Below are 25612 nucleotides of genomic sequence, written 5' to 3'. Positions count from 1 at the left end.
CGACACCCAAAAGAATTAGAGTGGAAGTAATTGGGGGCTCGCGAAATTATTCATCGCAACTTCTGCTCTCCGGTGAATGAGATTCTCGGCACCCAACGGTCGGAACAGACACTTATTTTCAGACCTTCCCCGGTCAGTCGTCGCATTGGGAAACAAAGCCGTACTCGTCGCCACGATTCGATGCAGCAGCCGTAAGCGTGCCCCAACCGAGGCTGCTGTGCCGCAACGACGGCGGGGGTCGGGAAGTATTCTCTAGTGAGATGCTCAAATCTAGACTCGCTTGGCCATATTCGGCTGTTCCGCCGATTGGCCTAACAGGAGGTCACACCCTGCCATGGCCGCCATCTGCCAATCCTGTGACCTTCTCTTCGCAGCCGCTACCCTTGTCAGCGTCCCGGGCCTCTACCGAGCAGTCAAGGTGCATGCGCGCCGCCGCAGCCATAACTGCGCGGGCCACTCGGGGCAGACACCGCACTGTCAGAACCGGGGCCGGAGCCGGAGCCGAAACCACATCCAATCCCGTACAGGAGACCGCGACCTCGAGCTCGAACATAAAAAAATCATCAATACCATAGTAAAAGCACAGGCCGACAGAACCAGTAGCCAGGAAAATCTAGTCTTCTCCCAGCGGCGCAGTGGTATAACTATCACGAGGAGCATTGATCGCGAGAAGCGGTTGCAGTTGCTGATGAACAACGCCAAGGATGAGGGCCTTTAAGAGTGTGAATAAAGGAACATTTCTGTTGACGGTCAAAAGGGCAACAAGTCAACAGATTATGGGAAAACGTGTTACATAATCGAAGAGATGACACTTAATAGTTGGCTGGTCGATTAGGAGAGCGACTGTGAGTGACACTGCGATATAGCTGCTTCTTTACTTCAACCTGAAGCTGCCGGCATCCGAGACAGATGCCGCAATGCACAATTCGTTGGGTACGCACTAGGATCAAGGTCGACCGATGCCCCCATTTTCCCGAATAGGAAACATATCTATATTAATATCCTAGGTGACTGTGTCTTCACACAGGTTAGTTGTGCATGGTGGCATGGGAAGGAGCCCCTTGATTTGCTACATCCAGGTCCTCGGTACTGTCACTCCGGCGTGTAGTCTGCACGAAATAGACAGAAATGTCCCGACACCAGGATCCTAATTACCCTATTGGCTGTGCGTATTTTGAGATCAGCACCCAACATACGACAATGGGGTTATGCATCCGAATATAACCGCCAGGTGGACCCTCAGGATGCAACGCTATCGGTTGCATCCAAGTAGCTGAGATATCTGTTTGCGGCGCTGGTGGTGCGTGGTATGAGATGTTGCGAGTCCGCTTCCCTTACCCAGCGTAGGGTATTTATAGACCCATGGGGAGCTTGATGCTGTTTGATCGACGCCAGTCACGGAAGATCAGCGTTCCCCAGACACGGGTTCTTTTTTCTTTCTTTTCCACCGGGCGCAACATACAGTAAAAGAATGCGGTTCCAGGGAACTCAACTCGCCGCAGGGCTGCTGTCAGTCCTGCCAGGTGCCCAGGCCCTGCTTCGTTTCTCCTGTTCCCAGCTCGTGGTCGAGCGTCTCGACCCCTGGTCAACCCCGGGGTGGTGGGATCCCCCATCTTCACCAGATCATCGGTGGCGTAAGTCCCATGAAGCCATAGTCTCTGAATATTCGACCACATCATCCCTGACCTCAATGGTATATAGAATGCCTTCAACGCGAGCATGGATCCCGTCAAGCTCGACATCCCCGGGACGGCGACGTGCACGACATGCCAGTTCGCCGACGACTTCTCCAACTACTGGACGGCGGTGCTCTTCTTCCGCGCCCGCAACGGCACCTACCACCGCGTCCCCCAGAAGGGCAACGTCTTCTTCGAGCAGGCAAATGGCGGCATGACGGTATACTACACGCCCACCTTGAACGGTCGAGGCAAGGTAACGGCGTTCAAGCCGGTAAGAGAACTTCCCATTAATCACTTGTTGGTATCACATCTGGCGAAGTGGCTGGCATGCTGAACTCGAACGTGAATAACAGGGTTTCCGCATGATTGTCGGCGATCCCATGGAGCGCACCGCAGCGGGCGCGGCCAAGTACCGACAGTTGACGTACACCTGCCTGCAAAACTCCATGACGCGAACGGGCGAGACCAAGAACCTGCCACCGAAGCCATGCCCGGCCGGCATCATGGCCAACATCCGCTTCCCCACGTATGTATTCCCAGCTACCGAGGCCCCCCTCCCCCCGCACCCCCTAATTATCACAAAACGTACTCTTACTAACCAATGCGCTGCCCCCTTTCCCCTCTAACAGCTGCTGGGACGGCGTCAACCTCGACAGCCCCGACCACGCGAGCCACGTCGCCTACCCGACCAGCGGCACCTTCGAGAGCGGCGGGCCCCTGCCCGTCGACGCACCCGGTCAAGATCCCGCAGCTCTTCTACGAGGTCATCTGGGACACGTCCAAGTTCAACAACGCGGCCGACTGGCCTGCCGACGGGTCGCAGCCGTTCGTCTGGAGCTACGGCGACGCGACCGGCTACGGCACCCACGGCGACTACGTCTTCGGCTGGAAGGGCGACGCGCTGCAGCGCGCCATGGACCAGAACTGCCAGAACGACAAGTGCAACGGGCTGGGGTCGCAGTCGCTGCAGCAGGGGAACAAGTGCACGGTCAAGACGACCGTGGATGAGAGTATCGATGGCTGTGAGTTAATGACCCTTTGCCCCCACCCTTAATTAAATTTATGTGTAAGCCCCTACTGACATTTGTTGTCCAGGGCTTGATGAGTTGCCTGGCGGTATGAAAGTCACTGATGCGTCCGGCAAGGTTATCTACTAGATATCTAGCAGGGGGCATCTTCGCTCTGTCGGTCATACAAGAACGTGGATTGTCGTTGGTGTCGTAGTAACCCCTGAGACCGGTGACCTTCATACGGCTTCCTTTCAGTAGAATTCCAATTGAATAAAACACGATAAACTCCCCGGTTTACTCAGTTTTTAGAGTCGCTCTTTTGCTTCTCGGTATAGTACATGCACACTTGGTGACCCAAATCATCCAGGCCACAACTTCTCTTGATTACAAGATTCCACCCCATCCCCGGCACCAAACGGATGAAGTACCTCGAAGAGAAACGTATCTTGGTCTTGTTCTTCGGGCTCATGTTACATATCTCGCTCATACCCTCCGCCTCTTCCTCATCTGACGCGGCGGCATGTGAACTGTCCACCATATGTCATCCAGTACGTCGTGGTCATGGCCCGGCTCCTCGGCCCGTCCACTACCAATATCGGCCGTCTCTCCTCCCGCCCCTGGCTTCTCTTCTTCCGTGGTCGTAACATGCTCTTCCTCAGCCACTGTCGCGCCTCTCACAAACCTCGTCATCCTGCCCAGCGTCGTCATCTGCTCCGCGACGACCCACCAGAGCTCGTCCACCAGCACCTCGGCGGCCGCTTTGAAAACGGGCTTGAACCAGCTCCTTTCCCCACCGCCAACGTTAACTTCTTCTCCGTGTTCTTGGTCGTCGTCCTCCTCGACAATACCCTGCTCCGTCTCCGCGGCTGCGACTAGCAGGAACGGGACGTCGCCGGATCGCCAACGCGGCTTCCCCTCGAGCGCCTCCTTCGCCTGCGCCGGCGACGTCCGCAGCACCGAGGCCACGGCGGCGGGCGATGCGCAGAGGAAGACGGGCAGATCAAGGCCCGGCGGGAGATCGCCAGACTCGCGCATGGCGCGATAACTGGCGCGCGCCTTCTCTACCCAGTCTCCTCCTCGTCCCTCGCCCTTTCCTTCCTCGCCCTTAGCGTCTTCGTCCACCTCGACCCAGCGGATCTCGAACGAGCGTCGCGCCGCGGCAATCTCGTCGGCCGGCTGCCCTTCCTCCTCCAGCGCCGCCCGCATCGGGATCTCGGCCATCTCCCGTGCGCGCGCGCGGAACTCGGCCACGTCCGACTCCGGCATGGCGGCGACGGCACCGGAAGCACAGAACGCGACGAACCCCCAGGCGCCGGCGCCCGCCCGTTTGCGCCAAGTCTTGAGCCAGTCAGGGGAGGTGGCGGAGGCCGCTGCTGCTTCTGCGCAGACGAGGATGACGACGCGGCGGCGGTGGCGTCAGAAGAAGAAGACTCTTTCTCGAGTTTCATGCGGCGCAGCTGCTCCTGCCACACGACGCGGGCCATCTCCATGACGCCGTCCTCGCCGAGCGCTGCGCGGAAGCCGGCCTGCATCTTGGCGCGCTCCTCGTCCGACAGGGCGGCGTTGTCCGCGGGCGTGGCGTGGGCATACCGCTGGAAGTTCCAGCCGGGCGGCCAGTAGGTGCTGGCGGCGTCGGTGTAGGAGGTGAACAAGCTGGACGGTTTCGACATGGCTCTGGGTTGGAGGAGACGGGGTGGATAAGGTAAGTGAGTGAGTTGGTAGGGTGCACGAAGGTGAGATTGATTGAGGAGTGCGGGGGGTCGGGGGTGTAAACGGGTTTTAGTACCTAAAGCATCCGGGGATGTGGCTTATTTAGGGAGGTAATTTAGCAGTACGGCATTTTCCAGTGCTTGAGCGCTTGGTATGCAGAGCGTAAGCGGGTGCCTTTTTTCCTGCAGGGGGAGACATGCAGCAAGCCTACAGCGACTGCAGGCAGTCCAGGCCCTGATGGTGTTAGTGCTGACTGCTGCCATCCAGCATCCAGATGTCACCGAGATACCCCCAGAGAGCAAAATGTCACGCGCGAAGGAGAAAAGGCAAAAAGAAAAGGAGAGGAGTTTTCAGTGAGAAAAATAGTTGCTCTATCTGTGTCATTAAGCTGCAATTGACGACGTCGCTGGATTGTACGCTGGCCTGCATTGAAGGCGCTGAATAGGCCAGAGCCAATTGCATGTAGTCCCATAGCTATTACATGAGACCAACCAAGCAAGGCAAACCCGTCAAGGGCCCCAGTCCACGAATGAAAGTAATAAAGAGTATGCACAGGCACTGCGGACTTCCAGTCTTCTTATTTCCCAGGCGATCCCAGTCCCATTTGTGCTCTCAGCCTAGGCGAGTTCACCCCAGGCCATCCAACCGGCACGCCACCCAGCCCGGCGCCCGCAGCAGGCGCCCGTGTCTGGACCGGGCCTCGGGGTCGCAACGGAGCCAGCAACGAAGCGCGCGTATCGCCGTCGCTGGGTTTTGCCGAGGTCGGGCAGGCGGCGAAAGCGCCACTGGCTATGGCGCCTCCGTTCACGCACAACTACCGGGGCGAGAGCCTCGTCGTGACGGCCTTCTCGTCGACCTTCAACAACATTGCGGCCATGTTCGGCGACCTCACCGCCTACGCCGCGACCCAGGGCATCACCTACGACTTCCGGGACGCCTGGGAGCAGACCATGCCGGACTACCTCGCGTGGCAGGTGGACAAGATCCGCGACACGTTCGGGACCTACGTCAGCGAGGAGCTCCTTTACTGGGCCAGCCCCGTGGCCGCGCTTACCCACTCCCCGACCGTCATCACAACCATGACGAATACGCTTACCGACCTCCAGACAAATGCCAACACGTATCTGGCACTTCAGATTACGGCCATGACGGCCTAGAGGTTGGAGTTTCGAACTGTTTCCTTTTCATTAACAACTTACTGTGTTTATTGCTGTATCACATTATCGAAGTCGTATGGTGAATGAAACCTGTATAATCTAGCAAAATCTCAATAATTAACAATGACTAAAAAAAGCTAGTTTTTCTTCACCTTGCCCATGGGTGAGCCATTTGGATCATCCAATGATTTAATGTTTCCCGGTCTTCAATGTGATTGTCTTAGGCCAGAAGGTACTCTAAGACCTCGGCTGTCTCCATCTCTGGCCATGCTTCAGGAGCACATAGCCAAATGGTATCTCGAGAAGTAAGATGATGGCGTATACGCCAAAGCACCATCCCGGACCCACCGCATCGTCCAGTGGTTGTTGTATCGCAATGCCCACGCCCGCGCCTATGCATCTCACCAGGTTGTAGGATGCCTGAACAGTAGCCGATACCGTTGGGTTTAAGTCGGTCAGTAGGGTCCCGCACATCTGGATTTGGGGAAAGCAGCATCAGTGAAACCCCCTCAACGCGTGTTAGTACGAGACGGAAGGCTTACTGTGAAGATGCAGGAGGTTGTAGCTCCCGTCAAGAACTGCATAATCAGGGGGCTGAGATATGCTAATGACACGTCGTCATTCCAACCAGTGCAAAGCCTATCTAAGAGTTGAAGCATGACGTACTGTCTCTTCCATCAGACTTATCCCATAGGCCATTGTCCCCAACGCACTAATGACCACGATCGGATGGAACCCCTGAAAGCGGGCTTTCTCGATAGGGAATCCTGATATGTCGTTGCCCTTTTGGTACTGGCCGTTTTCAAGCCCGTGTTTTGCCGCGAATTTCCTAATATTCCTATTCAGGATCTTTCCTGCTCACTTATCAACATCCTGCCGTTTGGCCAAAGTAGCTAGGCAGGGGTATTACCAGTAATGCATGAACCCATAGCTCCCCCAACCCCTGAAGGGATATAGACTAGACCGGCCTGTAGGTAGTCCAGTTGGTATAAGTCGACGCACTGGGCTGCCAAAGACGTCTGGAGGGTCATTTTCATCGTGTATGTAATCGATCCGATGCATATAATTGAGAAATTCGCCTTGTTGCACAGTAGTCTGATGCATATAAATGGATTCGGAACACGGTACTGTCGCTTGCGGGCCCCCTTTTCTTCCTCGTCTCGGGTTCGGTCTTTCACCACCAACTCGAAAAGGCTTCGCCTAATGCCGGATGCTTTGATGCTCCCATTCCCCACAATATTTCGCTGGATTTCTGGCAGGAACAACATAATTACTAGTAGGTATACCCCCGTGAGAATAGATAGGAACCAGAAGATCCACCTCCATCCCAGCTTCTGGGTAAGCACGCCTGCTACGACAGGTCCGAAGCTCGGTGCTGCATTGCTGCTGCTCGGTCGTCAGCAGGCCTTTCTGGTAGAATGGTGGAGCGAATACGCACAATATCGATAACGTTCCCACATACGACCCCCTTTCGCCAACCATGGTGATATCAGCCAAGACCCCATAAGAGGCACCGTAAGTACCTATGCTGAAGCTCAGACTGATATTCGTAAGCTTGGGAGAGACTTATCGTACCAGAGGAGCCAGCGCTTTGCACCATGCGCAAGACAAGGAGCCCAGCATATGACGTCTGTAAGGCGATGCCAATATTGGACGCGAAGAACAGAACGAACATGACCATATAGGCCAGTCTCCGGCCCCCTTGGTCGGCGAGGTCGCCCATGAAGGCCGGCGCGATGCCGGCCACCACTAGGTATGAGGTCACCGTGAGGTTGATCAGGGTGAGAGAGACTCGAAGTCGCTCGCCATGGGCACCAGCGCGGGGAAGTAGATGTAGCTGCTGAGCGTGGAGAACATGGCGCCGAAGGAGGCCAGAGAACTGATCCATATTTTCTCGCCGCGGGTGAAGATCGAGTAAGGCGGGTCCGATGCGATTTCATCGTTTTCATCCTTCGTTTTGCTCTCCTCGGCCAGTCTAAGTGGCTCATGGGCAACAGGGAGCGTAGCCCCCGCTTCTTTGTTTTGGCCGTACATTGCTCTTTGGGGATACCGATTCGGTTCATGGAAGCAGCAGGTTGAAATCGCGTGTGTCATTTGGGCAGGAGGGAGTTTTCAAGCGACGTGAAGACTTTTAAAACCTCGGGGTTTGGTCCAAAGTGCATTCCACGCCATGCATTCCTTGGGAGTTCTGTTTGCTGGGGATCGAACCAACAGACACCCCTGCGATGTGACGCAGAGATGTCGGCGCTTGTAGGCTCCTACGACCCAAACAGTCGGGTACATCTCCAATCTTGGCTGTCGATTATGAGAGTGATCATCCGTCCAGGAAATGCGGCGCTTAGCAATGAACACATAAAGTGACAATATTCCCTTGACTTTTTGCCTTCTGGCGCAGATCATCTCACATTTCTCCCACGCCGCCATGGAAACGAGACGAACTCAACACGTGAAATTGATTGATCAAGATGTCAAACTTGATGCAGCAGTGGTCGAAAGTAGGTTGGAATATGGCCCACTTCCATTCGTGTTTACTGATAACACCAGAGCTTCCCAAAGGATGCACTGTTTTGGCTGTGACTCCATCAGGAAGAAGTCTTTGGGTTGGTACAGTTAGGATCGAGGTACAACTAGAGAATGGCTCAGTGGTTGCCTTCTTCAAGAAAGTTTGTCATGCTCTACTCCCAGGCCACTGGGATCCCATACACTGACCCGAGGTCAGGGCGCGTCAGGGGACACAGGAGCGCGAATGATGATGGGAGCGTTTGAAGCAGAGCAGGCGATTTATGAGACTCTGCCTGAGCAAGCGCCTCGGCCCTTAGGCTGGGGGCGTACAGGAACGATCCCGATACGCATTTTTACATGTGCGAGTTCATCGAAATGTACGACACCATCCCGACCGCGCACGACTGGGCCGCCACGGTCTCCCGTCTGCACCTCAACAGCATGGGCAGGTCGCCTACTGGAAAGTTCGGGTTCCACGTGACCACCCACCTGGCCAACGTGCCGGTCAACAACACCTGGAAGTCTTCGTGGCAGGCGTTATGGGCGCAGCAGATGGAGAGCCTATTTGGCCAGGACGAGATCCTACATGGACCAGACGATGAGGTGACGCGACTAAAAGAACTCTACCTCACACGGGCGATCCCGAGGTTCCTCGCACCCTTGGAGTTCAACGGGAGAACCATAAAACCGTGCCTGATCCACTCGGACCTCTGGCCCGGAAACATCAAGCCTGCCGCTGCTACGAATGAGCTCATCATGTTCGACTCTTGCGCATACTGGGGCCATAACGAAGGTATGGTTCATTATCCCAACTCGATTCTCCTTCGAGACCAGGTGGTCACCAACAGCTATTGAGCAGCTGACTTGGGTATCTGTCGGAACCCAAGATACAAGCTTGGTCCAGCCGCTATCCGCGAGTACTTCCAGCACGTGCCCATGTCCGAGCCTACGGCGGATTTTGACGGGCGAAATCATGTGTACGCTATGAAGTACTATGCTCTCCTGTCTATCATGTACTCCAAGGACACGAGGTTTCGCGCAATGTGAGTGCAGAGAGATTATGTATCGGTGACAGACTGGCTGACTTGCCTTGCAGCTTCGTAAAAGAGATGAGATCGCTGGTCAGCAAAGCAGGAGTCGGTGAGGAAGCCAACCTGTAGATTCGAAAGAATATGGTATTACTGTCAGATATTATGGCTTGATGAATGCAGCCGAAGAACTCAACCTCTCATATTGATCCCTAACGCCCTTTCCGAGCCTGCCTAGTCCGTGGTTTGCCCTTTTTAACGCAAGTAAAGTCCCCGGCATATGCCTGGGACCTAAAGCTGCATGTATCGGGACACAAAAAAGTTATATACCCTCAATGAGGCTGAGAGACTTGGGAGGAAACCGCGATGGTAGTAGTAGATTTAATCCCGTCCTCTAAGTCACCGGCTCCAGCTCTCAAAGGAGGCCTATGAAGTCTGACCCCCTCTGTGCTGTGAGGTCGACGTTGCAGTATAGGGCGGAGGAGCGGGATGCAAACTGCAACGATCCCTACGCTCGGCTCCGCGCCCATCAACAAAAAGTCCGTCGCATAATGTCCGCGATACCAATCCTGATCCCAAATTATGGTGCGCACCAGGGCGACCCCGCAAGTCCTTGGGTATCATATGTTAATACGGATTATTCTTCGACGCAGACACTGCTAGCCTATAAACGCCCGTTGGCCTGAGCCGTAGATAGAGGGGTTAGCAACTCACAGAAAGTCAAGGCCAAACGCCAGCATAATGCCCCTTTATTTCGGCTATTCATCCTCAGATGGGACAGTTGCCAGATTGGTACGAGGAAAATTGCAAAATCCAGCACCACTGTCGACACAAAGTTGAATTTCCCAGTGACATAGGCCTTGAGGTAGTCATCGGGGCCTGGGTCGGTGGTGGGCACTGCGGGGAATTCCGTGTAAAGAACTCCCGTGACGGCAGCCGTACCACAGACAACCGTGAGGTATGTCAACGTGCTAATTACTCTCTTGGCGGTTTCCGAATTGTGACAGAAGAGCTCGCGGAGGAGGGCCAGCGTGGAGAAGTTAAGAAGGAACACAGCCAAGGTGAATATCAGTGAAATAAAAGTCAAGCCCTATCCAAATAGTTAAACAACCTGGGGGGACGGCGTAATAGACGTTCAGTAGGGGAGCTAGGAAGGACAAGAGGTTGCTCATTACATATCCAACTATACTGCACGACCTCCTCGTCCGAAAGACCAGCGTAAACGTCATCGTTCATTGTTTCCACGCCTGCAAAAACAGCTACATAGGCATGATCTGTTTGAGTACTGAGACGCCATAATTAGTAACAGGGATACTTACTGAAGATAACCGAAACCCAGAACGTTATTAGTGCTAAATTGTCCATCATTATAAATATGTCACTCCACCGTAGCATCTGTCCCGATATCCTTCTTGCCCAGAGACGGAGCACCAACAACACCGGTTGGTATTATACTGCATAGTATCACCAGGGCCACCACGGTTCTTTGAGTGGCGTTCTGCAGTGGTCGAAAGGAGACCATGGCTCCCACAGACTAGTTTGAGCAGATGATTGACAATCATGAGAAAGAATGTAAATCAAAGAGGCGGTGAGGTCAAACGTCTAGGAGAAGGGTGCTTCACAAGTTTACTACACTAGTATCATATCAAGAGTGTCTTATATGCAATAGTTTAGATGGTGGTGAATTCAATTTCGTACTACTATGCAAGGGGCTTCTGTTGGTATCTGTCCATTTCAGAATAATGCTCTGTGATCCCCCTTGCCTGAAGCAAGGCACTTATCCGGGTTTGCTATCATATCGCTTAATTTTCCTAGGCCAATGCAAATACACCCCTCCTAGACGCCTCGTTGCGCTCTTTATGGGAATATCGATGCTCGGGCTCAAAGGTGAAGTATTCAAACATAATCCCACCATCTGTTCGGAAATATGACTGCCTCAGAAGAAATAGACGAAAATACGGCACACTTCCCTCGTTTCGGGATGATGGGATCAACCATGGAACCGGCGAGCGATAAGAATAGTCGGACGGAAGTCCTATCTTGTAACTGGACATCAGGTCTTCAGACTGTTCAGATTTGGCAGCACAAATACATGTTCACCTGGCAAGCATCTGAACATACCAGCCTGGATCGCATACAAGGTTAAATTAACGTGGGTTTAACATATGCAGTCGCTTGATTACAATGTTTGCTTTATGCAACCCTCTGTTGATGTGGAACAGGGGACATCGACGCAGGGCACGTGTGCCCGGACCAGGTACACCAACCGCCGGCCGTAACCTCCTCACCCCTTGCATCACGGTCCTCCCCAGAGATACCGGCTCATCAGCACCTCCAGACAGGGCCTAGATGGTTCTTTCGGAAGACGGATATTACGCTATGCCATCCTCACCCCCACTAGGAGGGTCCTCGTCAAGGGTCCAGCACGGTATCTCAACCACTGATCAAAACATACTTGGGTTAGCACGAGAACATCTTCTGGGCATATCGGACCGTGGCTCCGGAAGGGGGCGGACCACGCTTGAACTCTCCCCTTCCAAACTGTCACAATGGACAGCGCCGACCAAAGCGGGGTCATCAACCACGTTCTCAATATTAACAATGCGTTGAGCTCTGTTGGCCTGTGGAAACCACGCCACTGTCAAGGGTGGTCGTGTGTAACGGGTTGCTTCAGATGGACTCTGTAGACACTTCATCGATGAAAGATTATCTTAATATCCAGGTTCGGCTGCTATTCTGTCCCGGATTCGCGTTATGATCGCATAATTTCTTGCCCCCCTGCAACCGTATTGCCCCTTTCCTAATCTAACAAGCCTTTCTTCTACGCTGATATAAGAATGTTGGAAATCGCTCTCTTGGGGACTCGTATTCCCAGTATTCCCACAAGCACTCTTTGCCATCTCGACCCATATTTCAGCCTGTATCGCCTGGTTGCTATTCTCGTCGGAAGGGGCTGTGTCGCTGGAAGATTTCTTTGCTCAGCAGTCTAAGCAACGACAACAAGCGGCAGACGTTCGTTAAGTCTTATAAGCCTTTTAGTACATCCAAGACCATGCATTGGACCTACAACAGGACGCAAACGGGTCGAATGGTCGAGGATGCTACTGCCATTAATATTGAAACTATTCAAGATGTTGTTAAACTACCATCATTCCTTCATTTTCTTTTTTGCCAGTCACATGCCAGGTTAGCCCAGTGTAAACAAATGACTCAAAAGTCTGTCATGAACTCCTCAGCTTACTGCTATACACTGTTATTCCTATTCTTCATTGGTTATTGCTTGTTATTCAAGGTTGATCACAGTCACCAAACTTGTCACCAACCGGCCTTGATGTGATCAATCCATTGCCATTCATAGCTTGTTGCTTCATTGATTGATGAGACTGCCCTAGTGCAGTGTCTAATCCATCACCACATAGTCACATTTGCGAAACCTGCCTTCCTCTGTTTCACGACTCTTTATCTGTACATAAAATACCGGGACCACTGGGCTTAGGGCAAACCCGACGTAAGAGCTCTTCCCCTTTGCTCAAAGCAGCCATCTTTTGTTGAACTCTGTGGCGTTCCTTGGTCGTAGCATGGCTCTCTCCTGCAATCTTGTCAATCATCTCGTCGGGCAGAGTGGCGACTACTATTGGGTTAAATATATCAGGCAGCTTTCGCATGAAGCACACCTCGACCGCGTTGACTTCGAAGTCGTCAAGAAACTTCTTTAGTGCCACCTGTTTTTCAAAAGATACGTTAGCTTTTCAGAAATCATTGTAAGTTGCAATCAGGGGTGCTTCCTACCTTGTAGTAGGCTTCCACCATGTCTGTCGCAAGACTCGCTGCGTACGTGCCCATACTCGGCTGCATCAACTCAGAACTTCCCAGCAGGCACAATATGAGACTCTCGACCTGGAAGTTTCCTGGGTAGTGTCCTTCAAAAATATGTTTCTTTCCTAGAAAGCTCTGGACGCGTTCCCGAATGGCCAATGTTCAACGCTTTGCTTGCGCCTTTTGCACATTCTCTGTGAGATAGTGATTCTGGGTCATGGGGTGGAATTCCTGGAGCGGCATAAGAAGCTGTTGAGCCGTTTCCTCAAGCTTTCGTCGAAGCTCGGAGATGGCTGGCCCCGTGATCCTAGACTTGATGCTGTTTGCAACATATTCACCGGCCACATACTCCACTATTGTGTTGATTGCATAATCCGCATCGTCGACGACTTCCATGATAGCGTCGTTGACAATCCTTTGGCAAGGAGTGATCTGGCTTTTGAACAGGTCGCCAACAATCAGTGGGTTGAAAGTCCCTGGGAGCTCACAACCTCGATGGGTTTCCAGCATCTCTTCGACGTGGGCAACGTAGTCTTCGCGAGATGTGCTGTCGATATCATGAGCGCAACCACGAATATGCATCGCCTGGGAGAAATACACCAGATCCTTTTCGTAATATGGCACGCAGCAACCGCTGGTTGTGCTCTTCCCCGTCGTTTTCCATGAAGAATTTGTCAGAATAGTCACCTCTGGTTGCATCCCGTGGGAGATTGGTAAAGCGTTGACTGACGTCGAACAAGTAGTCTCGCTGTTCCTTCAGGCTTCCACGCGCCTCGCCTAGCTGTTCTAGTATGCGTTTGCACTCGTCTCGACCGCTCTGGATTTCTTTGAGCACGTTGGGGATGTGCTTCAGGATATGGTCGTGGAGTACACGGCTCAGACGAGACTTGAGCGCCTCAACTCCGAGTTGAGAGTCCAGAAGTCCGTTCCAAGGAGCCTGGGCAAAGAACGTTGGCTCTAGTTGGTCTCGGACGTCGTTGCCCACTGTATTCTCATTGAAGCCTCTGTTGCGTAAAACGTGCCAGCCGAGACTGAGCGGAACTTCTTTGTTCTTGGCCAGATTGAGGTAGAACTTCTCGTTGTTTGAGTGTCTGTCTAACTTGTCCGGTTTGGTTATGAGGCCTGTTTTTGAAATTATTAGTAAATTTTATGCAGGAAAGAATGTGGCGTAACCTGTATATATGCTGTGCTTACCACTGGTAACTGACCGTCGGAATTGGTTCAAGTCACCAAGGCTGACTTGGATAGCTGGTTTGGAATAACCATTTCCGGCGGTCGCGTGGCGGCATAATCCATCGGCGCTGGGCAGTTTGTGGGAACGTCAAACGAGGTAGACACTAGAGGTAGAAAGGGTGTACAAATGGATATTGAAGAGGAACTTACCCAGTGTTCTTGTGCCGTTGGGGTCGATTTTTCGAGCCCTTTGGGTAACCTGCTGGAGCGGGAATTCGTTTGCTGCCGAAACAACCGCCAGAATGATACTCCGAGGCTTCTTCATGTATGATATCACCATTTTCTTCACCATCTGGGCATCTTCAGCAGACTGGGTTGTAGTTGACGCCTCGAAGAAACCGGGCAAGTCGACCAGGGTTAGATGAGGCTGGTCTGGGCCGGAAATCTCGATACGTAGGATATCGCTGCTGAAGGCGTTACCTTCGATGATGCCCATATGCTCCATTTTGACAGAGTCTAGGATGTCTCCAATGGTCCGGTCGGTGGGAAATCCGTCAGTCTCTACCTTTTCATGGGCGTGAGGTCTGATGATGGTGATGGTCAAGGCGGAAGTCTCTTGTCGACGGAGGATGATCTCGGTTGCGAAGCGTGTGCATAGTCCATCCTGGACTGCAAAGGGAACTCGCGATATAGCCTCCAACACCGAGCTTTTCCCTGACGATTGGTCACCACAGACTATGATCTGGGGTAGGTCAAGATAATTGCCGATGCCGTGTGAGCTCAATGAGTCAACTAGGTCGAATATCATGCGGCTGTCGTCAGACGCCAACGATGCGGTTGAGCCGACCGTGGTAATAGACATCTTGGGTTGTCAAGGGCTAATTTCGTGTAAGGAAACTAGATTGGGGATCAAGTTATCCAAGGAAAGGTCATGCGTAATGGTGTAGGGAAGTGAAATGGAAGATGTAAAAAAGTGCAGAAGCTCAGACGGTTATATACCTGTCTGGAAGTACAATACATGGAGGTCAGGTTGGCATATTGGTTCCTTGCGTAGTTACCTACCAATGCCTTTCCTAAGATTGAAAACCCGGCATCAAGTTCATCCAAGTACACCTGAATATCTAGGTATAAAGGTATATATTATATATCAGTGCCTTAACCTCAAGTCTTTGTCATCTGCATGTGTTTACATCCTCAAATACTTTGGCCTTTCGCATTAAAATAAGATGAATGGATCAAATATAATACATTTCGTTTATACATAACACGTCATTAGCAGGATGTGTCTCCTACATCAATATTAGATGGAGCTCGTGGTATAATGTACTGCAATTACACAGTCATAAATGTGACCAGCACAAAACTATTACCACCAGACTTGACATAACCTATTTTATGGCAACAGTGGTAATGTCAGTTCTAGAATGCAGGAGACGCAATTGTTGTTATATACTACTGCCCAGCAGCTTTGCGAGGGCCAAATCCCAGCATGGCATTCGAGTCCTCAGCACTCTCGTCCTTTAGCTTCGACGCACTTTCCACGCCGGCCACAGGAACCTGATACTCGAACCTGTCGCCCGGTTGTGCAGATTCCACAGGATGTGGAAACGGCAAGTACTCAGGCAGCAGGCCGAGCTGCCTCAGCAGCGTTCCTTGATCCCAGCTGATGTGTTCATGGTACAGCCGGTCGCCGCGGATGTTCACGACACTGGTGAATGGTACTTGGATGTACTTGCCGGTGGGTGGAACACCAGGGACCCTGATTTATTTCACAAGCTTTAGCAAATGAACCTCACGAGCTCGATTCGAGAGGATGACGGAATAAGGAAACAAAGAAGAAACTTACAGCCAGTCAACAACACGGTCGTGCGTCATCTTGGTCACGAACTCGTCAATGACCCTGTCGATGCCCACGGTCCGGCTGACAAGCTCCAGCTCTGTATCCGGCGGGTTCGCAAAGACGAAGTGGTTCGTGTAGAACTCCGTCAGCTTCTCCCGACCAATGCCGCCCGTCAAAGTCGGGATATGATTCACTAAATGGTTTTCAGTCAGTCAGTTGTTCGGAAAGAAATCTCACAATTGATTCATAATAATAAGAAACCCCGGGCCAAACTCACCATAAGGCTCCTCGACCATGGTCGCCATGGTCTGCTCGACATCGCGGGCCTCGAACTCCCAATAGGTATGCTCGTCCCAGATCTTCTCGAGATCGAAGAAGGGCCCGCCGACGAGCGGCTTGAGGAAGGACAAGGTGCGCGTGTGCGCCACGGACGCGGAGCCGGCGTGGAAGTGCTCATCGGCGGGGACGGCGAAGGACGGCGCCTTGGCCGCGGCCCCGTAGTAGTGCTGTTTCACGTTGTCCGGCGGCGCCGCCGCCGCATCGTCGACACCGCCCGGGGGTTCGGGCTCGGGCCTGGCAAGTGCGCCAGGGCGGGAAGCTGGCTGGCTGTGTAGGAAGCTGGCTCCGCGCCATAGTAGACCACGGCGAGGGCCTGGTCGCAGGCCGCTTCGATGGCCGTAGCGGTAATGGGACAGGTTGCCGTTGCCGAATAGACTGGGGAAAAGTTTCAGATAAAGTTAGAACGAGCACCACACGATTACACTTCCAGCAATGTCTCGACCACGTGGCCGAGTGCCAAGTGCCGCCGCCCTTACATTACTTACCGATGAACCCGAGCTCTCTCGCCCCATCGCAAGAAGGCAGCTCTTCCAGTTCCTGAATGGCCTGGTGGAGCTCCTCCTCGTCCAGCAGCCCGCCCGCCGAGACGACCTCATTCGGTACCAGCTTCAGCTGCGCGACGGCGTAGCCCTCCTCCGCCCACTTCTGCAGCGGCGGAGGGTCCAGGGTCTTGTCGTGGCGGTTGGACAAATCAAGGCTGGGGTCGACCAGGAGGACCAGCCCCGGGCCGTGGCCGCGCCGCGTCAGTGGAGGCTGCAGCGTTAGGGTCGGAGAGACCACGATGGAGGGGGCGCTGGGCCGTGGGACCGGCGTCTTCTCGGGATTCGTCGACGACGACATGGCTGCTAACTTACTCGCTCACCGTCCTGGATCCTGAAAAAAGGGATTGGTAAAGTACCTTCTGATCTGGGTAGTACACTAGGCAAACACGGCAGATATCACCACCATTATTACTACCTCGGTTGAAAGCGCGACGGCGACGGCGGGGATCTTAACCCGGCCTTTTACAGTGGAGTACCTGGCCATGGAGGTGAAGCAGTGCCGTGCGGCCAATGATGCGGGGTTCGCATCATCCACAGGTAAGCAGAAATACACTTGCGACCCTTTGAGGAAAGCCGGCGAAAGTGCCTAGATGAGGCATAGTATTGGGGGAATCTTGTGTGTTGAAATTATAAGAGGATAACGGGAAGGCGCATTGCTTGACTTTTTCGCCTCACCGACATGACCATCAGGTTGTTCGGGATGGCAAAGTGTCGCGACCCAACATCTCCATGACGATCCCGACCTCAATTGGGACGTTTTTCCCTCTAGAACAAGAATTGCAAACCACCACCGCTGCGACCTTCAGTGGTGTAGCCCCTCCCCTTGCAGAGGATAATGGGTACTTACAATGGCTCTTCCTTGTAGTAGCCTGCCAGAAAGAAGGGTTCCTTTCTGGGTTCCTGAAAGCTTGCTGAAGAGATTTCTTGCAAGCCAGCAGCAAGCCCGGCAGAATCTGTCTAGGGCCATAAATCGTGACACATGGATTTCCTCGAGACACGCGGATTGCCCACCACGACCTGCTACGCTGCCCAGCCATTGGGCCACTCGGCCACTGCTTCAGAGGTTAGCGGTGGCACGCCTGCGGGCGAGCCCACTAAAAAGCCGCTATGGGGATTTAAACGGAGCGCTGCGATTCTCTCACTTTATGCATGCATAGGCATTGATCTCTCAACCCGAGAGCCGCCGCTATTCCAACGACGCAGCAACCTCTGCAGAAAATAACGTCACGGACTGGCAAGATGGCAACAGGCGACCGGCTCAGGTTCAGGAAACATGATGCTAACCCAATTGCCCAACAGACGAAGGGCTGAAGATGACTAGCAAACCAAAACCCAGCGTATCAGAGTAGCAGCTAATTTCAATCAACCCTGTACTACTGACGGGAAACCCTGCGCCAGGCAGATTTGGACGAGTAAGAGGTGCCGGTGGTTGATCACGTCAACGGCCCCGACAATAATGCCATCTGTTGTGCCATGGCCCGGGACCGTCCACTATGCCACTCATAGTGTCATCGAGCACACCTCACGCTTGCACACCTCAATTCGGCCATTCCCTCCGTTGGTGCTCCTGTTTTCTTTTCCCCCTTCTTGACTCGGCCTTTTCCACTAGGACGGTGCTTAAGCAATGCTTATACAGCCTAACCTAGAAGCTCCCACTGCTCCCCTCAAGTGCTTCTTCCTAGCACCGTCCGTTTTAAAGGAACCCAGTTATATAGCGGGCCAAGACCCGTAGTCCTGGATCTGGCAGCAAGCAGAGTGTGATGGCATTCTCTGCAAGTCCAATGCCTGCTCGCTCAGCCGGTGTGGGGGGTCAGATCCTTTACGTAGGAGATCAGTCCGGGACATAATAAAAGTAGCCGCAGATCCCTTCGACATCTCAGCCTGTGCAGTCTGATAGAGTCCCTCGCGAGTCTTACTCCCTTCCTCACTACCTACCTACCCCCGGTCACTTCTGATTTAAGCGTTCTTCGTAACGGTTCAGAGTGCGAGAGAAGTCAGTAGTCGGTTGAGCAGGAGCTAGATCGCGCCAGAGCGGTTACGAGAAGCCAAACGTCTCTCGTTGAAACTCATCATCACCATGTCGATGATGAAGCAACCCTCGGACGTCGAGGAGGGCGTCGTGCCCCCGCGCGCCCCTCGCCCCCAACCAAGACGGCGGCGGGCTACTCCTCGTCCGCGGCCTCGGACAGCGCCAACAGCGCCCACGGCAAGGACCTCGATGAGGCCTACGCCGTGTACGCCGCCAACGAGCACCTGGACGCCTCGCCCACCGAGATGAAGCGGGTGCTGCGCCAGGTCGACTACCGCATCGTCACCATCCTCTTCACGACGTACCTGCTGCAGTACCTCGACAAGAACTCGATCAACTTCGCCTCGGCCTTCGGCCTCAAGGAGGGCACCCACCTCGGCAAGAACGAATACCAGTGGCTCGGCTCCATCTTCTACTTCGGCTACCTCGTCGCCAACTTCCCGTCGGGCTACCTGCTGCAGCGCTTCCCCATCGGCAAGCTCGTCTCCCTCACCACCATCGCCTGGGGCGTCATCCTCATCACCACGCCCGCCTGCACCTCCTTCGCTGGGCTCGCGGTGAACCGCTTCCTGCTCGGCGCCTTCGAGTCCACCGTCAACCCGGCCTTCGTCCTCATCATGTCAACCTGGTACACCAGCGCCGAGCAGCCCCTCCGGCTCGAGGCCTACTACTGCACCAACGGCATCGCCACCATGTTCGGCGGCCTCATCGGCTACGCCGTCGGCCACATCACCACCGGCCTCCCCCGCTGGATGTACGTCTTCGTCATCTTCGGCGCCATCAGCACCGCCTGGGGCTGCGTCAGTCTCTGGGTCCTGCCCGACTCCCCGAGAGCTGCAAGTTCCTCGACGAGCGCGAGCGCGCCATCGCCGTCGCGCGCGTCGCCACCAACCGACAGGGCGTCAAGAACAAGCACTTCAAGATGGACCAGGCCTGGCAGTGCGTCAAGGACCCCAAGACCTGGATCCTCTTCTTCATGTCCGTCGGTGCCCAGGTGCCCAACGCCGCCATCACGAGTTTCACCTCCATCATCGTCGGCAGCTTTGGTTTCGACACCCTCGGGACGCAGTATCTCCAGATCCCCGGCGGCGCCGTCCAGTTCGTCGCCCTGCTCGCGGGCGGCTTCATCTGCTCGCGCTGGCCCAACAACACGCGCTGCCTCACCATGATCGTCGCCAACCTGATCTGCATCATCGGCGCCTCCATGCTCGTCGGCCTGCCCAACGACGCCAAGTGGGCCCGCCTCGTCGCCCTCTGGCTGTGCTACTTCCAGGGCCTCGGCTTCAGCATGGCTCTCACCATGATCTCGTCCAACATCGCCGGCTCCACCAAGAAGCAGCTCACGTCCGCCATCCTCTTCACCGGGTACTGCGTCGGCAACATCATCGGCCCCCAGACCTTCCGCGACAGCGAAGCCCGTAAGTCAGCTCCTTTGCATCCCTCCATCTGCTTTCCCTGTATTGTCGGATCTGCGCTAACATGTGTTTTCTTCTAGCCCACTACCAAAGCGCTTACATCGCCATGCTCGTCGGGTACGCGGTCAAGCTGCTCTCCATCGTCGCGTTGCTCGCATACATGTGGAGGGAGAACCGCCGGCGGGACCGCGCGGGCTTGACGGACGAGAAGGCGGCCATCGAAGCGGGCATGCACGACATGACCGAGCTGGAGAACAAGGGGTTCAGGTATACCTTGTAGAGCAACATCTGGATTATAATGCGATTTTCTTTTCGGTTTCGAAATTCGAAACTGTATCACCAACTTCATATAACCTGGTATTATGTGGTTGCGGTATTTCGTGCGGAGAGCTGTGACAAATTGTGGAAACGAGGGGATGCATTGCGACCAGCAATTGTCGTCCCTTAATAGCCTGCGCTGGACGTGCGCTGAATGGCCCTTAGCCCATACCAATGGCGTAAAGGCAGCGTCACGAATACTAACTTTAAAAACGTCGAACGGAACGGCCTGCTTAGGACTTGCGAAAATAAATCATCTGGCATGTCCTCGATTGCGAATTTCCTTATCTCTTCAACACTAACGTCAATTTCACTATTACAGGGCAGGGCGATTGGCAACCGTCTGAGCATCGATAGTGATGCACGCTCACACGACTAGTCACCAAGAGAGAAGGATGCGAGGTCCCAGGCAAGAAATTCGATTAAGCCTCATTGGCATAATCTATGGTCGTGATCTCATGAAGCATATGGCCCAAGATGAGTCTAGGTCTGCTTGGATCCTCTCAAGTCCACATTGCGTCTGCTTCTAGATGTCTAAAGCATGTCCGGCACTGATGATGGAAATCATTGCAAGTGCGCACAGAGCATCGGGATGTGTGTGATGCGAGAGACTTCAAGGATGCCATGGTCTTGTGCTCGACTTACATCATCGACTCGATCTTCTTGACGCAGTCGGGGAACTCCTTCCAGTCGTACATGATGACGGCGGCATTGCACTGTTCCTTGAGGACCTTGGCCATCTGCTCCATCTTCTCCTGGCCCTCCTCGATACCGTACACGCCGACGTAACCAATGAGGGGGATACCGGCACGCATGGCAGCGGTGGCACCACTCTTGCTGTCCTCGACAGTCAAGCACTCCTTCTGAGAAACGCCAAGCTTCTCGCAGGCGAAGTTGTAGATGGCAGGGTCGGGCTTGGAGGAAGGCTTCTCCATGCTGGTGGCGGCGCTGTAGACGTGCTCGTCGGGGAAGTAGTGGTCAATGCCGACCTTCCTGATGGAGGCGACGACACGGGGCTTGGCCGAGGTGCTGACGACGGACATAGGGTAACCCTCCTTCTTGGCCCAGGCGAGCTGCTCGAGAACGCCGGGGCAAGGTTCGCACTTCTCGCTGAGCTTGGCGGTAACGGCACCGAGCTCGCGGTCGACGTAGGCATCAACCTCCTCGTCGGTCATGGTGAAGCCATGCTTCTTCTGGAGGCCAACGAGCATGCCACGGAAGTTGTGGCCGACGAAGTCCTCGAGGAGCTGCTTGACGGTGTAGCGGTCGGACTTGCCGTACTTCTCGAGGACCTCATTGGTCAGGTCAGTGCAGGCCTCGAAGGCCAGGTGCTCCGACAAGCAGAGGGTGTTGTCGCAGTCGAGAAGGATGTACTTGCACTAGAAAAGCACCAAACCACATCAATCAGTACGCCATTTTCCGAAAACACCACAAAATTTTCCAGTGTTGCTGCGGCTGTCAGTTTTCGGGGCGGCTGGGATGAAGCTTACACGAGGCATTTTGGCGAGTGACGTAATGAGTCTTGGTGTGGGGTATGGGTTTGTTGTGTTTGTTTCTCGAGATGCACTTCTACTTGTGACAGACGTTAGAGGAAAGAACCGAAACTGGGGTGGCTGAAGATCGTCAAGGGCAGCTCACAAATTGGGTCAAGTCGAGTTCAAGTCAAGTTACAGAAGCAGAAGAGGATGAGTGAGGGTTGTTGTTCGATTAAATACGATCGATCGAATGAGCATTGAATGGAAGAGAGGAGGGGGAATGGGCCAGTTGAAGGACAGGGCTTCAAATGGTGTCTGACAACTTTCCAGTTTGTTGACTTCCTCAGCAAACGCCCACCCGGCGAGACACCCGACTTTCCAAAAAGCAACTGCTTCCAGCCATCGCCAATTGAATTGCGCATCGTAAGTCGTACTTGCCCCTCGCCAACATGAATAAGGTGCTTGGGTGCATCAGGATGTGGAAGGTGGGGTTTTGTCGGGCAATTCGGGTGGTGGTCAGCCACTGAGACAGGCGGTTAGGCGGGCGCCCAGAAGGCAGGAGTCGCAGGACGCAGAAGGCGGGGTAATAGCTTCCGTGTAATTCAATCGTGGTGTCAGCAGTGCAGTAAACCACATGCAACTGGCACAGACCCGACTGCCAACAGCAAGACGTTGCGTTGCGCTTTCTCTCCTGCCACCCAACCACCGAACCAATCATTCATCCAGGACAGTCCCACATGCAACTACCAGCCAACAAACAACGCCCGCTCCATGGCTGTCGGATACAAACCGCCGTCAATAAGAAGATCAGATCTGAGACAGCATGCATTCGCTGTTCCATTTTATTGCCTGGGGGATTCTATGTAGAGTCTAGACCAATGCGAGGATTGCGAGAACGGCCGGCGAATCCCACAGGGTTCCATCGTGCAGTCCAGCTAAGATTTCAGGATTCTCCTTGTCAGAACTGCATTTGCTGAGTGCCTGTGTCATACCCTGAAGTGTGTTCTGAAAAGCCCAACTCAAGCACTTGGCCGCTACCTAAGAAGATACATGAAGCCCATCAGCCACTCCATCAATCAGTCGAGTGTCTCGACATCAAAAGCGGGCATGTCGCCATCCTCGTCTTCACTCCAGGACTTCGCGTTCCTCGTCGCTCGGCTCGCCATCTTCGCTGGATCCATCTTCCGACGACTCAACCTCGGGCAAGTGCTGCATCCAAAGCCAATCCTCCAAGTCGAGGACTGAGAAATGATACGGGACAGCGGGTCCATGATGCTGCTCAAGGAGGCTTCCAAGATAGTAGTCCATGTCCCGTTGCTGTCGGGTATCAGGGTGGTCTCGACCGCCCTCGGTCATCGCGATATCCAAGTGACGCTCCGAGAAGAGCTTCGCGCGGATGTAGTCCTTGTGTACAGCTGCCAGCTGCGAGGCAAATTCGTAGGTGTCGGGCGCATGGGCGCGGTCGAGGGCGTTGGATTCGATCAGATATCGCTGTCGATAGGCGAAACGGAGGCTTACCTCCAGCGGCACGGTGGTCGACTTGAGGAAGCCGTCGATAGCTTTGATTTCCATAATGTCGGCATCCATCTCTTTGCAGATGTCCTCCGGAAGCGTGCACGTCTCGCAGCTGCATGTGAACTGGAATCCGTCCTCCAGCGTCTTCTGACGTACGTCATAGGTCTCCAGATTGATGTAGGTGATGGTGATCTCTTCGCCAGGCTCGATGTCGCGGAGAGCGTGGACCGTCATCTTGAGAAGGTCACCATTCCATTTGGTGCGAGCAGAGGGAAGGCAATCGTGATTGAATTGTGATCCCGTGAGGAAGACACCACCTTCGCCTCCGGGGCCATATGCCAGGGCGTTGGTCTGGACAATTCCAAGCGGGATTGGAAGGGTCTTGCCATGGATGTTGCCGAGGGAGAAGAAGGCTCGCTGGTCATCTCGTGACGCGCTTCGTAGCTGCTTGAGGACGACATGGTTGAGGGCCTTGGCGTTGGGGGCTTCATCCAACTTTGGTAGGGTGATGAAGGGCGACTCGGCATGAATCCTGGTGCCTTTGGTGATCTTGGAGGCTGCAACCACACCGTTGCCTTTGCCCGGAACACGCTGGATAGTAAACAAAGCCATGACTAGGGACGTCTGTCAAATTTTGCGGGAGCGAGTGATGGCCTGCCAACTCTCGGCGTTAGTCTTGCTTTCCGGGAATCAACAGGATAACGCAGGAGCGAATAGACGCAATCACCCCCTAGGTACTGGAATAATGTATAACAAGCACTGAGGCCAGAAGGAGCAACGGATGAAATGAGAGGGAATGAACATCGAAAGTCACTTACAAATGGTTATTGGTCAAGTGCCACCTGGTCGCAGAAACGCGGTGGTGTTCTTGTTTTGGTTCCAAGTACGCAGCAGCTCCGCTCAAAAGCCAGGCCAGCTTCATGGCAATTGCTAACAATCAAGTTTCTGCGGCGACAACTGCTTAACAATTGTGTTTAGGTACCTACCTGATTTCACAATCAAAGAAACGCCCTGTCGAGTGCCCATGTGGTTTCCTGTTGGTTGGCAATCCATCTCGAATTGATACTGACCTCCAAAGTTGCATGAGTACTGGACAAAAAGCGTGTTGCAATATTGACACTGCCGCTGCGATGATTCTTCCATGGGGATCTAGGATGATACATGTCAACATGTGACCCCCTTTCGAGGTTTTCATTGCCCTATCAGCTTACGAGCAACCTTGTTTTTTTTTTTCAAATCGAAAAGGCATCCCACTGCTTCTGGAGCTCACCATCGTCTTCTTTCTCTTCATCCTTCCCGACTCGTCTTTGGTATCCAGACAGTGTCACACTAACATATCAATGTACGTTTCTGAGATGAACCATCAGCGGCGGGTCCGATTCTTGTCGTAGCTAGTTGTCCGCATGGTGCCAGAATATGTATCTGACGAATGTTTGTCGCATCTTGGCTTCTCAAAAGAAAACCTTCAGTCACAGATCAACTCATTTTTAACCACCTACTTATATTCGGTATCCCAACAAGAGAATCCTTTTGATGGTCATGTTTCACGCAAACGCCATGCTAAAGTCTGATCTACATAGACAAGTCCATGAGAAATACTGGTTCTCATATCTTTTAACCGTGGCCTTCTTTGGCGGTATCAGGCAAATCTACAGTTTCCCTTGCTATCAACCAGCATCACTCCTCATTGTCCACCCAGTTCCCCTAAATTCTCTTCCCAAATTCATTAATGAGGCTACATCTACGGTGCTGCTCAAACGACCTGTGTTCCTAGTTCATAATCTTTACGCCTACGCTGCTTCGGAAGTCTTGAAAGCGCTTCAGTAGGGCGAGATGGATATTCTATACAACTATGACCTACCTCTCCCCCACACCAAAACCCCGATGGGATGATTCTCAGATGTATTACTACTTGTCGATAACTCATAGTATGCCTTTGAAGGGAATAGCCGGAGCTTGGGACATTCCACATTTTGGCATCAAGAGGGGGTGTTACACGGATTCACTCCAATCCATTCGCTGTCTACGAACACAACTCCATAAACTAGACATCATTCTACCCAC

The 25612-nt window shown here is 53.5% G+C and overlaps 11 protein-coding genes across 11 annotated transcripts; 5 read left to right on the top strand and 6 right to left on the bottom strand.

The window, feature by feature from the left end:
- Positions 1 to 334: 334 nt before the first annotated feature.
- Positions 335 to 718, top strand: PG997_010088 (uncharacterized protein; the record flags this gene model as incomplete). The annotated part of the gene is made up of 1 exon (XM_066814403.1): positions 335 to 718. The coding sequence occupies one exon, from the start codon at positions 335 to 337 to the stop codon at positions 716 to 718; it is 384 nt and encodes a 127-aa protein (XP_066666365.1).
- A 753-nt stretch (positions 719 to 1471) lies between these two features.
- Positions 1472 to 2836, top strand: PG997_010087 (uncharacterized protein; the record flags this gene model as incomplete). The annotated part of the gene is made up of 6 exons (XM_066814402.1): positions 1472 to 1509; positions 1559 to 1634; positions 1702 to 1950; positions 2033 to 2264; positions 2309 to 2701; positions 2775 to 2836. The coding sequence occupies 6 exons, from the start codon at positions 1472 to 1474 to the stop codon at positions 2834 to 2836; spliced, it is 1050 nt and encodes a 349-aa protein (XP_066666364.1).
- Positions 2837 to 3172: 336 nt separating this feature from the next.
- Positions 3173 to 4359, bottom strand: PG997_010086 (uncharacterized protein; the record flags this gene model as incomplete). Its single annotated transcript, XM_066814401.1, has 2 exons — positions 3173 to 3931; positions 3970 to 4359. The coding sequence occupies 2 exons, from the start codon at positions 4357 to 4359 to the stop codon at positions 3173 to 3175; spliced, it is 1149 nt and encodes a 382-aa protein (XP_066666363.1).
- Positions 4360 to 5190: 831 nt separating this feature from the next.
- PG997_010085 (uncharacterized protein) lies at positions 5191 to 5556 on the top strand (the record flags this gene model as incomplete). The annotated part of the gene is made up of 1 exon (XM_066814400.1): positions 5191 to 5556. One exon carries the CDS (start codon positions 5191 to 5193, stop codon positions 5554 to 5556), a length of 366 nt encoding a protein of 121 aa, XP_066666362.1.
- An 893-nt stretch (positions 5557 to 6449) lies between these two features.
- Positions 6450 to 7590, bottom strand: PG997_010084 (uncharacterized protein; the record flags this gene model as incomplete). The annotated part of the gene is given in 3 exon segments (XM_066814399.1): positions 6450 to 6939; positions 7080 to 7357; positions 7372 to 7590. The coding sequence occupies 3 exon segments, from the start codon at positions 7588 to 7590 to the stop codon at positions 6450 to 6452; spliced, it is 987 nt and encodes a 328-aa protein (XP_066666361.1).
- Positions 7591 to 8433: 843 nt separating this feature from the next.
- On the top strand, positions 8434 to 9218 carry PG997_010083 (uncharacterized protein; the record flags this gene model as incomplete). The annotated part of the gene is made up of 3 exons (XM_066814398.1): positions 8434 to 8851; positions 8963 to 9101; positions 9155 to 9218. The coding sequence occupies 3 exons, from the start codon at positions 8434 to 8436 to the stop codon at positions 9216 to 9218; spliced, it is 621 nt and encodes a 206-aa protein (XP_066666360.1).
- A 3317-nt stretch (positions 9219 to 12535) lies between these two features.
- Positions 12536 to 14937, bottom strand: PG997_010082 (interferon-induced GTP-binding protein Mx; the record flags this gene model as incomplete). Its single annotated transcript, XM_066814397.1, is given in 5 exon segments — positions 12536 to 12808; positions 12876 to 13037; positions 13092 to 13487; positions 13501 to 14024; positions 14286 to 14937. 5 exon segments carry the CDS (start codon positions 14935 to 14937, stop codon positions 12536 to 12538), a joined length of 2007 nt encoding a protein of 668 aa, XP_066666359.1.
- A 590-nt stretch (positions 14938 to 15527) lies between these two features.
- On the bottom strand, positions 15528 to 17094 carry PG997_010081 (uncharacterized protein; the record flags this gene model as incomplete). Its single annotated transcript, XM_066814396.1, has 5 exons — positions 15528 to 15834; positions 15922 to 16108; positions 16193 to 16481; positions 16556 to 16629; positions 16740 to 17094. 5 exons carry the CDS (start codon positions 17092 to 17094, stop codon positions 15528 to 15530), a joined length of 1212 nt encoding a protein of 403 aa, XP_066666358.1.
- Positions 17095 to 18577: 1483 nt separating this feature from the next.
- PG997_010080 (MFS general substrate transporter) lies at positions 18578 to 20520 on the top strand (the record flags this gene model as incomplete). Its single annotated transcript, XM_066814395.1, has 4 exons — positions 18578 to 18619; positions 18798 to 19625; positions 19667 to 20243; positions 20321 to 20520. 4 exons carry the CDS (start codon positions 18578 to 18580, stop codon positions 20518 to 20520), a joined length of 1647 nt encoding a protein of 548 aa, XP_066666357.1.
- A 679-nt stretch (positions 20521 to 21199) lies between these two features.
- PG997_010079 (uncharacterized protein) lies at positions 21200 to 22057 on the bottom strand (the record flags this gene model as incomplete). The annotated part of the gene is made up of 2 exons (XM_066814394.1): positions 21200 to 21937; positions 22049 to 22057. The coding sequence occupies 2 exons, from the start codon at positions 22055 to 22057 to the stop codon at positions 21200 to 21202; spliced, it is 747 nt and encodes a 248-aa protein (XP_066666356.1).
- A 1101-nt stretch (positions 22058 to 23158) lies between these two features.
- On the bottom strand, positions 23159 to 24601 carry PG997_010078 (uncharacterized protein; the record flags this gene model as incomplete). Its single annotated transcript, XM_066814393.1, has 2 exons — positions 23159 to 24123; positions 24535 to 24601. The coding sequence occupies 2 exons, from the start codon at positions 24599 to 24601 to the stop codon at positions 23159 to 23161; spliced, it is 1032 nt and encodes a 343-aa protein (XP_066666355.1).
- Between the last annotated feature and the right edge of the window lie 1011 nt (positions 24602 to 25612).

The sequence above is a fragment of the Apiospora hydei genome (genome assembly GCF_038363865.1).
Source record: "Apiospora hydei strain CBS 114990 chromosome Unknown utg000007l_segment0_segment0, whole genome shotgun sequence".
NCBI classification, from domain to species: Eukaryota; Fungi; Ascomycota; class Sordariomycetes; order Amphisphaeriales; family Apiosporaceae; genus Apiospora; species Apiospora hydei.
This window is presented reverse-complemented; position numbering and strand designations above follow the sequence as displayed.